Source organism: Mustelus asterias, chromosome 3 (genome assembly GCF_964213995.1).
Source record: "Mustelus asterias chromosome 3, sMusAst1.hap1.1, whole genome shotgun sequence".
NCBI classification, from domain to species: domain Eukaryota; kingdom Metazoa; phylum Chordata; class Chondrichthyes; order Carcharhiniformes; family Triakidae; genus Mustelus; species Mustelus asterias.
In genome coordinates, this window is record NC_135803.1 from 70746178 (window position 1) to 70758374 (window position 12197).

General features: G+C 46.4%; 1 protein-coding gene across 1 annotated transcript in view; it reads left to right on the forward strand.

The window, feature by feature from the left end:
- inpp5d (inositol polyphosphate-5-phosphatase D) overlaps positions 1-12197 on the forward strand; it is a 184255-nt gene that overhangs the window by 114255 nt on the left and 57803 nt on the right. Inside the window, exons 19-22 of the mRNA XM_078209150.1 lie at positions 5863-5944; positions 9706-9795; positions 10731-10844; positions 11622-11701. Of these exons, the coding sequence (XP_078065276.1) occupies positions 5863-5944; positions 9706-9795; positions 10731-10844; positions 11622-11701 (366 nt within the window). The remainder of the gene's footprint in view (positions 1-5862; positions 5945-9705; positions 9796-10730; positions 10845-11621; positions 11702-12197) is intronic.

Genomic DNA, 12197 nt, shown 5'->3' on the forward strand with positions numbered 1-12197 from the left:
CACAGCTGTGCAACACTATGGACAGGATTTTCCCTGTAGGTTTCTGAATCCCACGACAGGCTGAAAGACGAACATGAGACTTAGAAGCACGAGTAGGCTACTTAGCCCTTGAGCCTGCTCTGTCATTCAATAAGATCATGGCTGATCTGATTGTGACCTCAACTCCACAATTCCACTTATCCCCAATAATCTTTCACTCCCTTGCTTATCAAGAATCTATCTCGCTCTGCCTCAAAGACTTTGCTTCCCCTTCCTTTTGAGGAAGAGAGTTCTAAAGACTCACAACCCGCTGAGAGAAAACATTTCTCCTAATCTCTATCTTAAATGAGCAACCCCTCATCTTTAGATTCTAGATCCTGGTTGTAGATCCTGGTCCACAAGAGGACACGATCTCTCCACATCCACCCTGTCAAGACCCCTCAGGATCTTCTATGTTTCAATCAAGTCACCATGTAAGTCCAGTCCAACCTTTCCTCATAAGACAACCTACCCATTCCAAGTATTAGTCTGGTAAACTTTCTCTAAATTGCTTTCAACGCATTTATATTCTTCCCTAAATAAGGAGACCAATACTGTACACAATACTCCAGATGTGGTCTCACCATTGCTCTGTATAACTGAAGCCTAACCTCCCTACTTTTGTATTCAATTCTCCTTGCAATAAATGATAATATTTTATTAGCTTTCCTAATTGATTGCTGTTCCTGCATACTAACTTTTAGTGATTCATGCATTAGGACACCCAGATCCCTGTGTATCTTGGAGCCTTGCAATCTCTCACCATTTAGATAATATGCTTCTCTTTAATTCTTCCTGCCAAAATGGACAATTTTACATTTTGCCAGATCTTTGCCCACTCACTTCAACTATCTATATCCCTTTGTAGTTTCCTTATGTGCACTTCACAACTTACTTTCCTACGTATCTTTATGTCATCAACAAATTTAGCTAACCTACCTTTGATCCGTTCATGCACGTTAATTATTTAAATTGTAAAATGTTGAGGCTCCAGCACTCATCCCTGTGGCACATCATTTGTTACATCTTGCCAATAGAAAAAGTCCAATTTATGCCTACTCTCTGCTTCCTGTCAGCTCGCTAAACTTCCATCCATGCCAATATGTTACCCCATACACAACTGGAGCACCTGGAGGAAACCCATGCAGACACGGAGAGAATGTCCACACACAATGATCTGAGCCGGGAATCAAACCCGGGTCCCTGGCGCTGTGAGGCAGCAGTGCTAACCAATGTGCCATCGTACATGTAAAAAATATAGTGAAAATATACATGTAAAAATATACATTATATATATATGAAAAATATACATATAAAAAATGTTGCCATCAAATTGCGCCCGAAACTTGGTAAAGTCGGGCATGAGGCAAGTAGCGCGATCTGCAACTGCCTCCGTGGCTGTTCCCCCTTTACCAATGGCTGAAAATGGCGGCGATTGGGACCTTGCCGGCAATTTAAATGCATTTGAATGCATTTAAATTGAATTAATGGGCTGGATGCCCATTACCAGCACTTCCCCCTTTACCACCGCGTTCACCTGTCCAGATTCGGCGTGAAACAGACATGGTCCGCAAAGGTCCGATTTGGGCGCCCCAGCTTTGGAGGGGGTAAGTTCAAACTTCCAGCAGCTCTCTGATTCAGATTGGTGGTGGTGGTGGGGGGAGGTGGATCAGATGGCTCTCTGGGAGGGGGGCGGGTGCAGGGAGGTAGTTCAGATGGCTGTCTGGTGAGTGGGAGGAAGGCGGGTCAGATGCTCTCTGGTGGAGGGCACGAAGGGAGGGAGGTGGGTCAGATGGCTCTCTGGTGGGGGGGAGGGAGGCGGGTCAGATGACTCTCTGATGGGGGGGGCGCGGAGGGAGGGAGGTGGGTCAGATGACCCACTGGTGGGGAGAGGGAGGGAGGCAGGTCAGATTATCTCTCCGGTGGGGTGGGAGGGAGGGAGGCGAGTCAGATCGCTCTCTGGTGGGTGGGGGGGGGGGGGGGGGGGGGGCCTACCACTCTGGGTGCGATTGGTGGGGGGGGGAAGGGAGGTCCGCTGCCACTCTGCAGATGATCAGTCTAGGTAGCAGGGGGGTGGGGGGGGATAAGGGGACAGTTATGTTGTGGGGGTGGGGCAATGTCTGTGGGGACCAGGGGGAAGGCATTATCTGGCCTGGGAGCAATGTGGCAGGGGAGCGTTTTTCTATTTTACTGCACATGCGCAGTTGAAGGCTCCAATTGGAGCTGCAGGGTTTCGGGCGCGATAAGCCCCACCCACAGGCTTGTGCAGCGCGATTTGGAATCGCTGATATTTTTACAGGCAGAGTGTGTATGGGGGCGCTGGAGAACGGGTCTAAAAGTCGGACCTGAAACACTCCCGGATTCAAGTCCATCCAGGACTTAGAATCAAAATGGTAAAATCGGGCCCTGTGCCACCATCCTTGCACAATTATATGCTTTTTCTTTAAGTTTGATACTATCTTTAACTTTTTTAGTTAATCGTCGATGGTGGGTCCACCCTTGGATGTTTTTCTTTCCCATTGGAATGTATCAATTCTGTGTATTCTGAAATATCACCTTAAATATCTACCACTACATCTCTATTGACCCATCCCTTCATCTAATTTGTCAGTCCATTTTACCTAGCTCTGCTTTCATGCCATCATAATTGGCCTTATTTAAGTTTAAAATACTAGTCTTAGACTCACTCTTCTCTCCCTCAAACTGGATGCAAAATTCAATCATATTATGATCGCTGCTACTTAGGAACATCTTCACTATGAGGTCATTAATTAATCCCATCACATTTCACAATACCAGGTCTAGTATCGACTGCTCTCTGGTTAGCTCCAGAATGTGATGTTCTCAGAAATTATCTGAAAAATAGTCTATGAACTCTTCATCTAGCTTACCTTTGCCAATCTGATTTTTTTCAGTCTAAATATAGATTAAAATCCCCCATGATTATCACGGTACCTTTTTAAAAAGTTCCCATTATTTTTTCCTTTATATTCCGTGGGTACTACTAGGGATCCTGTACACCACTCCAACAAGTGATCTCTTGTCATTATCATTTCTCACCTCTACCCAAACCACTTCTATGTCCAGATCTCCTGAAACTTATGTCATCCCTCTCTTTGTGCTAATGCCACCATTAATTAACTGAGCCATTCTTCCACCTTTTCCCAGCTTCCTGTCCTTCCTAAATGTACCCTTCTATATTCAGGTCCCAATCTATGTCTTCCTGTAGTCATGTGTCTGTAATGGCTACTAGATTGGTCGTACTTGTTTCTATTTGCACTATCAGTTCATCTCTTTTGTTTCAAATGCTACATGCATTCAGATACAGATCCTTTCGTTTTGTCCTTTTATTTATAACCACTAGCCTTCTCTGCTGATTTACTCTTTGATTTTTACTCTCTGTCACTTCCTGTCGAGGTCTGTTTACCATTTCTCACCTTAATACCTTCTCTCCTGCCTTGTCGCTTTGATTTATCACATCTTTCCAAATGTGAGCCCTTGCCTCCACTATTTAGTTTAAAATCACCTCTGGTGTCCTAACTGTGTGGCTTGCTAGAACACTGGTCCCAGCACAGTTTAGGTGTCGACTGTTTCAAAGATTCCACTCCCAATGAAGGAGACGATGGCCTAGTGGTATTATCGCTAGACTATTAATCCAGAAACTCAGCTAATGTTCTGGGGACCCGGGTTCGAATCCTGCTACGGCACACTACGGCAATTTGAATTCAATAAGAATTAAGAATTTACTGATGACCATGAGACCATTATCAATTGTCGGTAAAACTCATCTGGATCACTAATGTCCTTTAGGGAAGAAAATGATGTATGAGGAGAGATTGACTAGGTTAGGATTGTTTTGGGGTGGCACAGTGGTTAGCACTGCTGCCTCACAGTGCCAGAGACCCAGTTTGATTCCGGTCGTGGGTCACTGTCTGTACAGAGTCTGCACTTTCTTCCTGTGTCTGCGTGGGTTTCCTCCCATAGTCCAATGATGTGTGGGTTAGGTGGATTCGCCATGCTAAATTGACCCTAGTGTCAGGGGGTTTAGCAGGGTAAATATGTGGGTTATGGGAATAGGGCCTGGTGGGATTGTGGTTGGTGCAGACCCGATGGGCCGCATGGCCTCCTTCTGCACTGTAGGGATTCTATGAATATCCCCAGTACTGGTGCAGTGCCAATGAACCGGAACCTACTTCTCCGTCACCAGTTTTGGAGCCACACATTTATCTCTCTAATTTTATTTTCCCTATGCCAATTTGCACGTGGTTAATAATCTTTGGATTATTATCTTTGAGATTCTGTCTTTTTTAATTTAGTGCCCAGCTCCTCATACGCTCTATGCAGGACCTCCTTCTTTGTGATGCCTGTGTTGTTGGTACTTAAATAGACCACGGCCACTGGATCCTCTACTGTTCTCTCCCTCAAACTAAATGCAAAATTCAATCATATTACTGAATATCCCACTGCAAGTTCTTCTCAAACTCTGAGCAGATATCCTTAACCCTGGCACAGGGCAGACAGTACAGTTATCTAAACCCATGCTCTTGACTGCAGAAAATAGCACCTATTACCTTGACTATACAGTCTCCGATCACCAGCACATTCCTCTTCCATCTCCCCCACTTGAATGGCATCCTTCACCATGGTGCCACTGTCAGTCCGCTCATCCATCTTGCAGCCCTTCTCCTCATACACATAGGTGGCAAGCACCTCGTACCTGTTGGCAAAGTAAGGGGCTGAAGCTCCTTCACTTGATCTTAAGTGGTCACTAATTAGCTTTGTCGGCTACTCGCTGCGTGCAGCCTGTTAGCCCTGCCACATCACCCTCATCCCACCTCCGGGAAAATGACCTTGGGGCAGGAAAGAACCAAGGAACCAATGTGCCTGCTGGCACAGCTTTTTATAGCTCACACCCGCCTCCCTTCCCAGCCCTGATTGGGGCTAAAACTCAATCCCAATATATTTAATAGTTCCATAAATTCAAGATTTTCCTGCGTCTGTGAGCAAATGAGCTGGCCCTGAATACACAATAGCCCAATGTTTGGAGGAGAACTTTGGCCAAGCCTAATGGCAGGTGCCACTCTCAACAACAACTTACATTTATGCCTCAAAGTATTAAGCAACTCTTCACAGGAGAGTTAGAGTCATAGAGGTATACAGCACAGAATAAGGCCCTTCAGCCCATCACGTCTGCGCCAGTCAAAGACAGATCACCTAACGATTCTAATCAAATTTCCCAGCACTTGGCCTACAGCCTTGTGTGCCTTGGCATTGCAAGTGCACATCTAAATACTTCTTAAATGTTATGAGGGTCTCTGCCTTGATTATCCTTTAAGGCAGTGACTTCCAGACTCCCACTATCTTTTGGGTGAAAAAGTTATTCCTCACATCTCATCTAAACCTTCTGCCTTACCTTAAATCTATGCCCCATAGTCATTGATCCCTCCACCAAGGGGAAAGGTTTCTTCCAGACTACTCTATCTATGCCCCTATCTATATTCTATCAAAAAGACACCAGCCACATATTAGGACAGGTGACATATTAGGGCTGTGGATCAAAGGAGTGGATTATAAGAAACATCTTCAAGGAGGAGCAAGAGTTAAAAGGGAAGCTTTAAGGAGGGAATTCCAATGTTTAGGGCGTGGCCAGCAATGATGGAACAATTAAAGTCGTGAATGCACAAGCGACCAGAATAGGATATGCATCGAGATCTTGGAGGGTTGGAGAGAGATCTCAGATAGAGTACTGGGGTGAAACAGCCTAGGGAGAACGGGGTGAATAGAGAGTGGTACTCTGCCAAGGGGTTGTTCTGCATGCTTGGTAATTAATTGTTCTCTTCTCAGCTAAAGTACAACCTGCCATCTTGGTGTGATCGAGTGCTGTGGAAAAGCTACCCCAATGTTCATGTCATGTGTCAGTCTTATGGTAAGGAGGATTTGTTTATTGATGATATTGTATGAGCTGGAACTGCTTCCATTTAACTGCGGGAGATTTATAATGTCCTCCTCTTGCTAAGGGTGCAGAGAGTCCATCCAGTCTAAAACTGGCCTCAGCAATGTCAATGTTTAAAATAAAATCTAGCATGAAATAGTCGTGTGGGCCCTTCTCACTACTAACCAAGAGGCCCTGTGTGCAAGGACATAAACACACCAGTGAACACAAATACTCCTGTGCACAACTTTTTCATTTGCATAAAGTAACACAGATGTGAACATCACACATTACATATGCAGACATTGAGGGAGTTCAGCTACCTTAGGCACTGCCATCTTTCCCAGATGTGGTTCCGTTGATAGCATTCATTTGGAGAAGGTGGTGGTGTGATGGTGTAGTGGTTATGTCATGTGCATGTGTTTAAATCCCATCATGGCAGCTGGTGGAGTTTACAGCATTCAATTAATTTGTTAATAACTTGGGATTGAAGCAAGTCTCAGTAATAGTGACCGTGAAACTACATAGAACATAGAACAGCACAGTACAGGCCCTTCAGCCCTCAATGTTGTGCCGAGCTTTGTCCGAAACCAAGATTAAGCTATCCCACTCCCTCGGACATCCCTCCTATATCTGCCACATGAAACTTATAGTTATGCCCCCTAGTAACAGCTACATTCACCCGAGGAAATAGTCTTTGAACGTCCACTCTACCTATCCCCCTCATCATCCTATAATTTTGGTGTGATCCATGTGCCTATCTAATAACCGCTTGAAAGTTCCTAAAGTGTCCGACTCCACTATCACAGCAGGCAGTCCATTCCAGACCCCAAACACTCTCTGAGTAAAGAACCTACCTTGGACATCCCTCCTATATCTCCCACCATAAACCTTATAGTTATGCCCCCTAGTAACAGCTACATTCACCCGAGGAAATAGTCTCTGAACGTCCACTCTATCTATCCCCCTCATCATCTTATAAACCTCTATTAAGTTGCCTCTCATCCTCCTCCGCTCTAAAGAGAAAAGCCCTAGCTCCCTCAACCTTTCCTCATAAGACCTACCCTCCAAACAGGCAGCATCCTGGTAAATCTCCTCTGCACTCTCTCCAATGCTTCCACATCCTTCTTATAGTGAGGTGACCAGAACTGCACACAATATTCCAAATGTGGTCTCACCAAGGTCCTGTACAGTTGCAGCATAACCCAATGGCTCTTAAACTCAAACCCCCTGTTAATAAACGCTAACACACTATAGGCCTTCTTCACGGCTCTTTCCACTTGAGTGGCAACCTTCAGAGATCTGTGGATATGAACCCCAAGATCTCTCTGTACATGATGGGTTTGGAATGGATCTCTATTATGGAGTGATCTCTTCTCACACCTTCCCCTTTGCCTGCTCTATTGCCAGCATCCAGGAGCAGAGTGCAGTAGAGTAGCAGTGGGGGGTTCCCTCTCTCTCACACACATTGCCTTATTACTGGGGGAAGGCACTGATTACCAATACACACATTCTACCATCACATTTTGTGCTCTTGAGCTACATATTAGCCGCCTATTTCAGCTTCTTAAAATGAGGTTAGATGGCTCTCATGTTGCCAGTGAGATTATGAGAAGTGACACTCCATGCTGGAATTTATCATTGGGAAGTGATCATTAATAAATCCACAGCAATGCACTTCACAGCAGCAATAATAAAAAATTTCAGCTCTTAAAATCCCCAATGAAGGAATGCTCCAACTCTCAGCAACTCATCCACTGCAGCTTCTGACAACATCATTAAAGGGACACACCAGCTCTTATGAGGAATAACAATTAGTGACTCCACTTAAAGGAACAGTACAACTCTCAGCAATGATCCCAGCACTGGAAGACAGAAGAATCCTAATAAAGAAATATTACAACAACAATTTATGTTTCTATAACACCTTTAAAGTAACAAAAATTTGCAAGATGCTTACATAATATAAAAACAGAAAATGCTGGATAAACTCAGCAGGTCTGTGGAGAGAAACAGTGATTGCGATTCTCCCAAATGTGCTGAATTGGCGGGAAAACTGTTCTAAATCCCGACTGTTTTGTCAGTTCAGCTTCTCATCCGAATCTCGGCACTCTGTGCACTGCTGAGGTCCCAGTCGTGAATATCATTAAAAACCCAGGGGGACGGGGCCTATTCGCGCCGGAGTCTGACAGGTCTGAAACTCTGCGCATGCGCAGTGGTCCCAATCTGTCAGACTCCCCATTTGCTGTCCAGGCCGGGACCACCGCAGCGCTGCCTCTCCAACCCTCCCTATGGACCGACTGCGGCCCTCACAGCAATTCCTGGGCCAGCCCTGACCTCACCCCATCCTGGAGCACCCCAATGCACACCCCCTCACCCCCCCCCAGCAGTGGTGATCTCCCCCCCCCCCCCAGCAGTGGTGACCCCCAACCCCCAGAGTCAGCCCCCCCCCCCCCAACTGGGAGGCAGGCCCCTCCCCACCTGGCAGAACCCCCCCTCCACAATCGCTGCCCTCCTTCCATTCCAGACTGGTCCTGAATGCAGAGTGGCAACGGGAGCCCCCACCCCCACCGATTGTTCCTGGCCCCGCCCACAATAGGCCTTGCCCCCTTGGTACAACCGATGCCTGGCGGGCAGTGCCAAGGTGCCCACTGGACATGGGCACTTTGCCCCTTGGGCAGTGCTAGGGGCACAGGCTGGCACTGCCAGGGTGCCCATGCCCAGGGGGCACCACCCCACTGCCCAACCCCCTGCGGGGCCCCCGATTGCCCTCCCTTCATTCCAGCGGGGTCTCCCGAACATGGGGAGCTAGTCTGAACCCCACCAGAATGAAGTACTCCTGGTGGGCTGGGAGATTCGATCGGGACCTGAAAGGTCCCGATAATGATTTGCTAAACATTTTTAAAATACATTGTAAAAAGATTCAAATTGCTTACCTGCCTTCCTGTCGGTTTCCAGCGTGGTCTGACTAGCGACTGTTTGTCTGCTCTGGGAGATGTGCATGCGTTCCCGGCGCATTCACAAATCCTGGTACAAGGCGGGCGACGCGCATCTCCCACCTCGACCCAACAGAAAAATTGCGGGTCGCGATGGGAGAATCGTGGCCAGTGTTATTGTTTTGGATATGAATGACCCTTCATGGGGCCAATTGGCCTCCTCTTGTCCCCATCATTCTGCTCATCTCCCACTTCCTATACAAGTCATCTGGTGATCTGTGGCAGTGAGATCGTCAGCTAATTGTTAATTAAGGATAGTTTCTGCTGTATAGTCATGTTCACTTGGGTCTGGATATCCACTGACCCGCACTTTGCAGATAGCAGACTGAGGGAACTTTCATACAATTAGATTGCAAAGGTGAAAGAATGATGTCTAATGGACTTCATTAGTTAATCACCTGGTTAGCACTCTGCCTCAGCGCCAGGGACCTAGCTTCAATTCTGGTCGTGGGTGACTATGTAGAATTTGCACATTCTCCCCATGCCTGCGTGGGTTTCCTCCGGGTGGTATTGTTTCCCTCACAGTCCAAAGATGTGGAAGTTATGTGGATTGGCTGTGCTAAATGCATGCGGTTACGGGGATAGGGTGGGGGGGTGGTGGGCCCAGGTGAGGTTAGATGCTCTTTTGGAGAGTTGGTGCAGACTCAATGGGCCGATTCTGCACTGTAGGCATTTTATGCATTCTATCAAGTCACAATAGTTTTTTAATGTATCTGCTCTGCAGTTTACAGTAACCAATATCTGACTGTTGGATTACAGGCTGCACCACGGACATTGTCACCAGCGACCATTCACCGGTGTTTGCCACCTTCGAGGTCGGGGTGTCGACGCAGTTCGTGTCCAAGACTGGTCAGTAGCCATAAGAACTTCTCAGTTACCCTTTCAGGCCCACAGAGGGATTCTGGGCTAAAGTTCAACCAAACTGAGCGATCCCTGTGGGATGCAGCTGTCGGCTAAGCAGCTGTACCGTGTGATATGAGACTAGCAAAGCTGGTCTGAAGCTGCTCATCGCAATGCCTCTCAAACTAACCCAGGGAGGCAGGGCAGATCTTAATGGAAAAGTCTGATTACCATAACTGTTTTCAATGTCCCAACCAAACCTGGGTAGATCCATCACCAGGTGCCATTGGGGTTGCGGGGGGATATTAGCGGTAGGGAGGTGGAGCATGATGAGTGGTCACAAAAGTATTCAGAAGCAGTAGGCCACAACTGGGGACCCAGGTAGCTGGTGAGTGAGTAGGGGGTGCTCCGGATGAGATTGTGGGGGAGTTCCAGAACAAGAAAGACCCAAGTCTTGTGTGCCCACATGGAAATCTAAAATGAAAAGTCATTATTTCCTCCTTGGGCCTCTCTCGTCAACAGTTCAGCTCCTAAACAGATCTCGTGTGACAGGGAAGACATCACCACTCTCCCACTTAACCTCTGACTAATAGGGGAAGGTAGTGGGGTCAAAGGGTAAGTGACTGCCCTCATTTTAACTGCCCTTCCTCCCCCAATTGGTGTCTGTCATGCAGAGAGGAGCGGGGACACACTGGATAGATTTTCACATGAAGTAAGCCAAATGAATGAGGTACCAGAAAGCAGCTGATGCCTATTAAACTCATGTTCCTTTCAAGATTCAGAACCAGTAGGAAACAAGACAAGGAGCTTGAGAGGGGGAGCATGCAGTAGCTGTTCAGAGCCAGGGAGCAGGAAAGTGCTGTACAGAGTTTTAATCAGAAATGAAATCAAATGGAATGATGTGAGACATTAATAATGGAAACTGTACTAACCTTCACCCTCAGATCCCAACAATGCTGCCTCTCCAGGCACAATCAATTTCATCAGGTGTGAAGCAAAGTTGAAAACCAAATCCAAGACCAAATTCTTCATTGAATTTCACTCCAGCTGCTTAGAAAGTAAGAATGCATACTTATCATTGCCTTTCATTGAACCACACATTGTTCCAGTTCCTGTGTCTAGTTGAGAGTTTCAATGTCAGGTTTGAGTGTGGGTTGCGTATATGTGTGGTGTGGCATGGCGTATATGTGTGGTGTGGCATGGTGTATATGTGTGGTGTGCGCGTGGCGTGTATGTGTGGTGTGCGCGTGGCGTATATGTGTGGTGTGCGTATATATGTGTCATGTATGTGTCAGTATATGTGCTTACCTATTTGTCACAAGAGCATAATTTTGAAAATTTCAATCAAAGCAATTCAAGAGTCAATTTTTCCCAGGTCAACAAATGAAACATTCTTAACCTTTCCTCACAATGGAAATTTCAATGTATGGGGATCCCTGTCTGATTCCCTGTTCCTGTCTGTCTGTCTCTCTGTCCCTTTGTCTGTCTCCCAAGTCTCCCTGTCCTTCTCCCTGTCCCTATCTGTCTGTCTCCCTGTCCCTGTCTGTCTGTCTGTCTCCGTGTTCCTGTCTGTCTCCATGTCCCTATCTGTCTGTCTCCATGTCCCTATCTGTTTGTCTGTTTTCCTGTCAGACAGAGCAGACCGTTATTGAGCTAGTACTGCTGCATATGTAATGGGTCTCCTGTTCTATAATTAGCTGATTTGACTGGCTGGAGTCTGTCAGTTAGCAGCCACTGAACCTGAGTGGCCTAGTTATTGAAGCTTCTTCTAGATGCTTGCATATACTTGACTCTGCATTGAACAAAAATCTGTACTCACCTTGTGCTATCTCTAGATCATGTGAAAAGTGCTGAAGGTGAGAACCAGGAGTCCAGAGATGAGAACCTGACTGTTGTGTGGAGCAATCCCCTTGAGGTAACCTAGAATTTCTTGTCTAGTTTCTTTTTGTCATAAGGTGGGTTTAGTTTTGCAGGGTTCTCTAACTCTATATGGTTACATAGTGAGTAATCCTTAACCCTGCTGAACTATGTACAGTAACACAGTGAGTAATCCTTACTCTGCTAAATATACCAGAAGTTGATACCAATCTACACATCCTCACCAATGAATGCTGTGATTAATGAACCCCTTAGTTTGTCCTCACTGTGGCTGAAAGGAGAAAGATTTCACTACAATTACAGAAAGGGGCAGTGTTGTCCCTCAGACACGCCAGACAGGGGTCAGGGCAGTGAAAATTGAAACAACACATCACCTGAAGATTGTTGGTACTTAGATGGCATCTCTGTATAAATGTATATGAAATAAACATCTGTAGAATGCTCCATAAGAGACTTGTGAAGATTGAGGACCATGTTAATAAAGGTAAAGCGGTAGAATGGATGGAAGGGAGGCTGTAGGGTAGGACACAGAA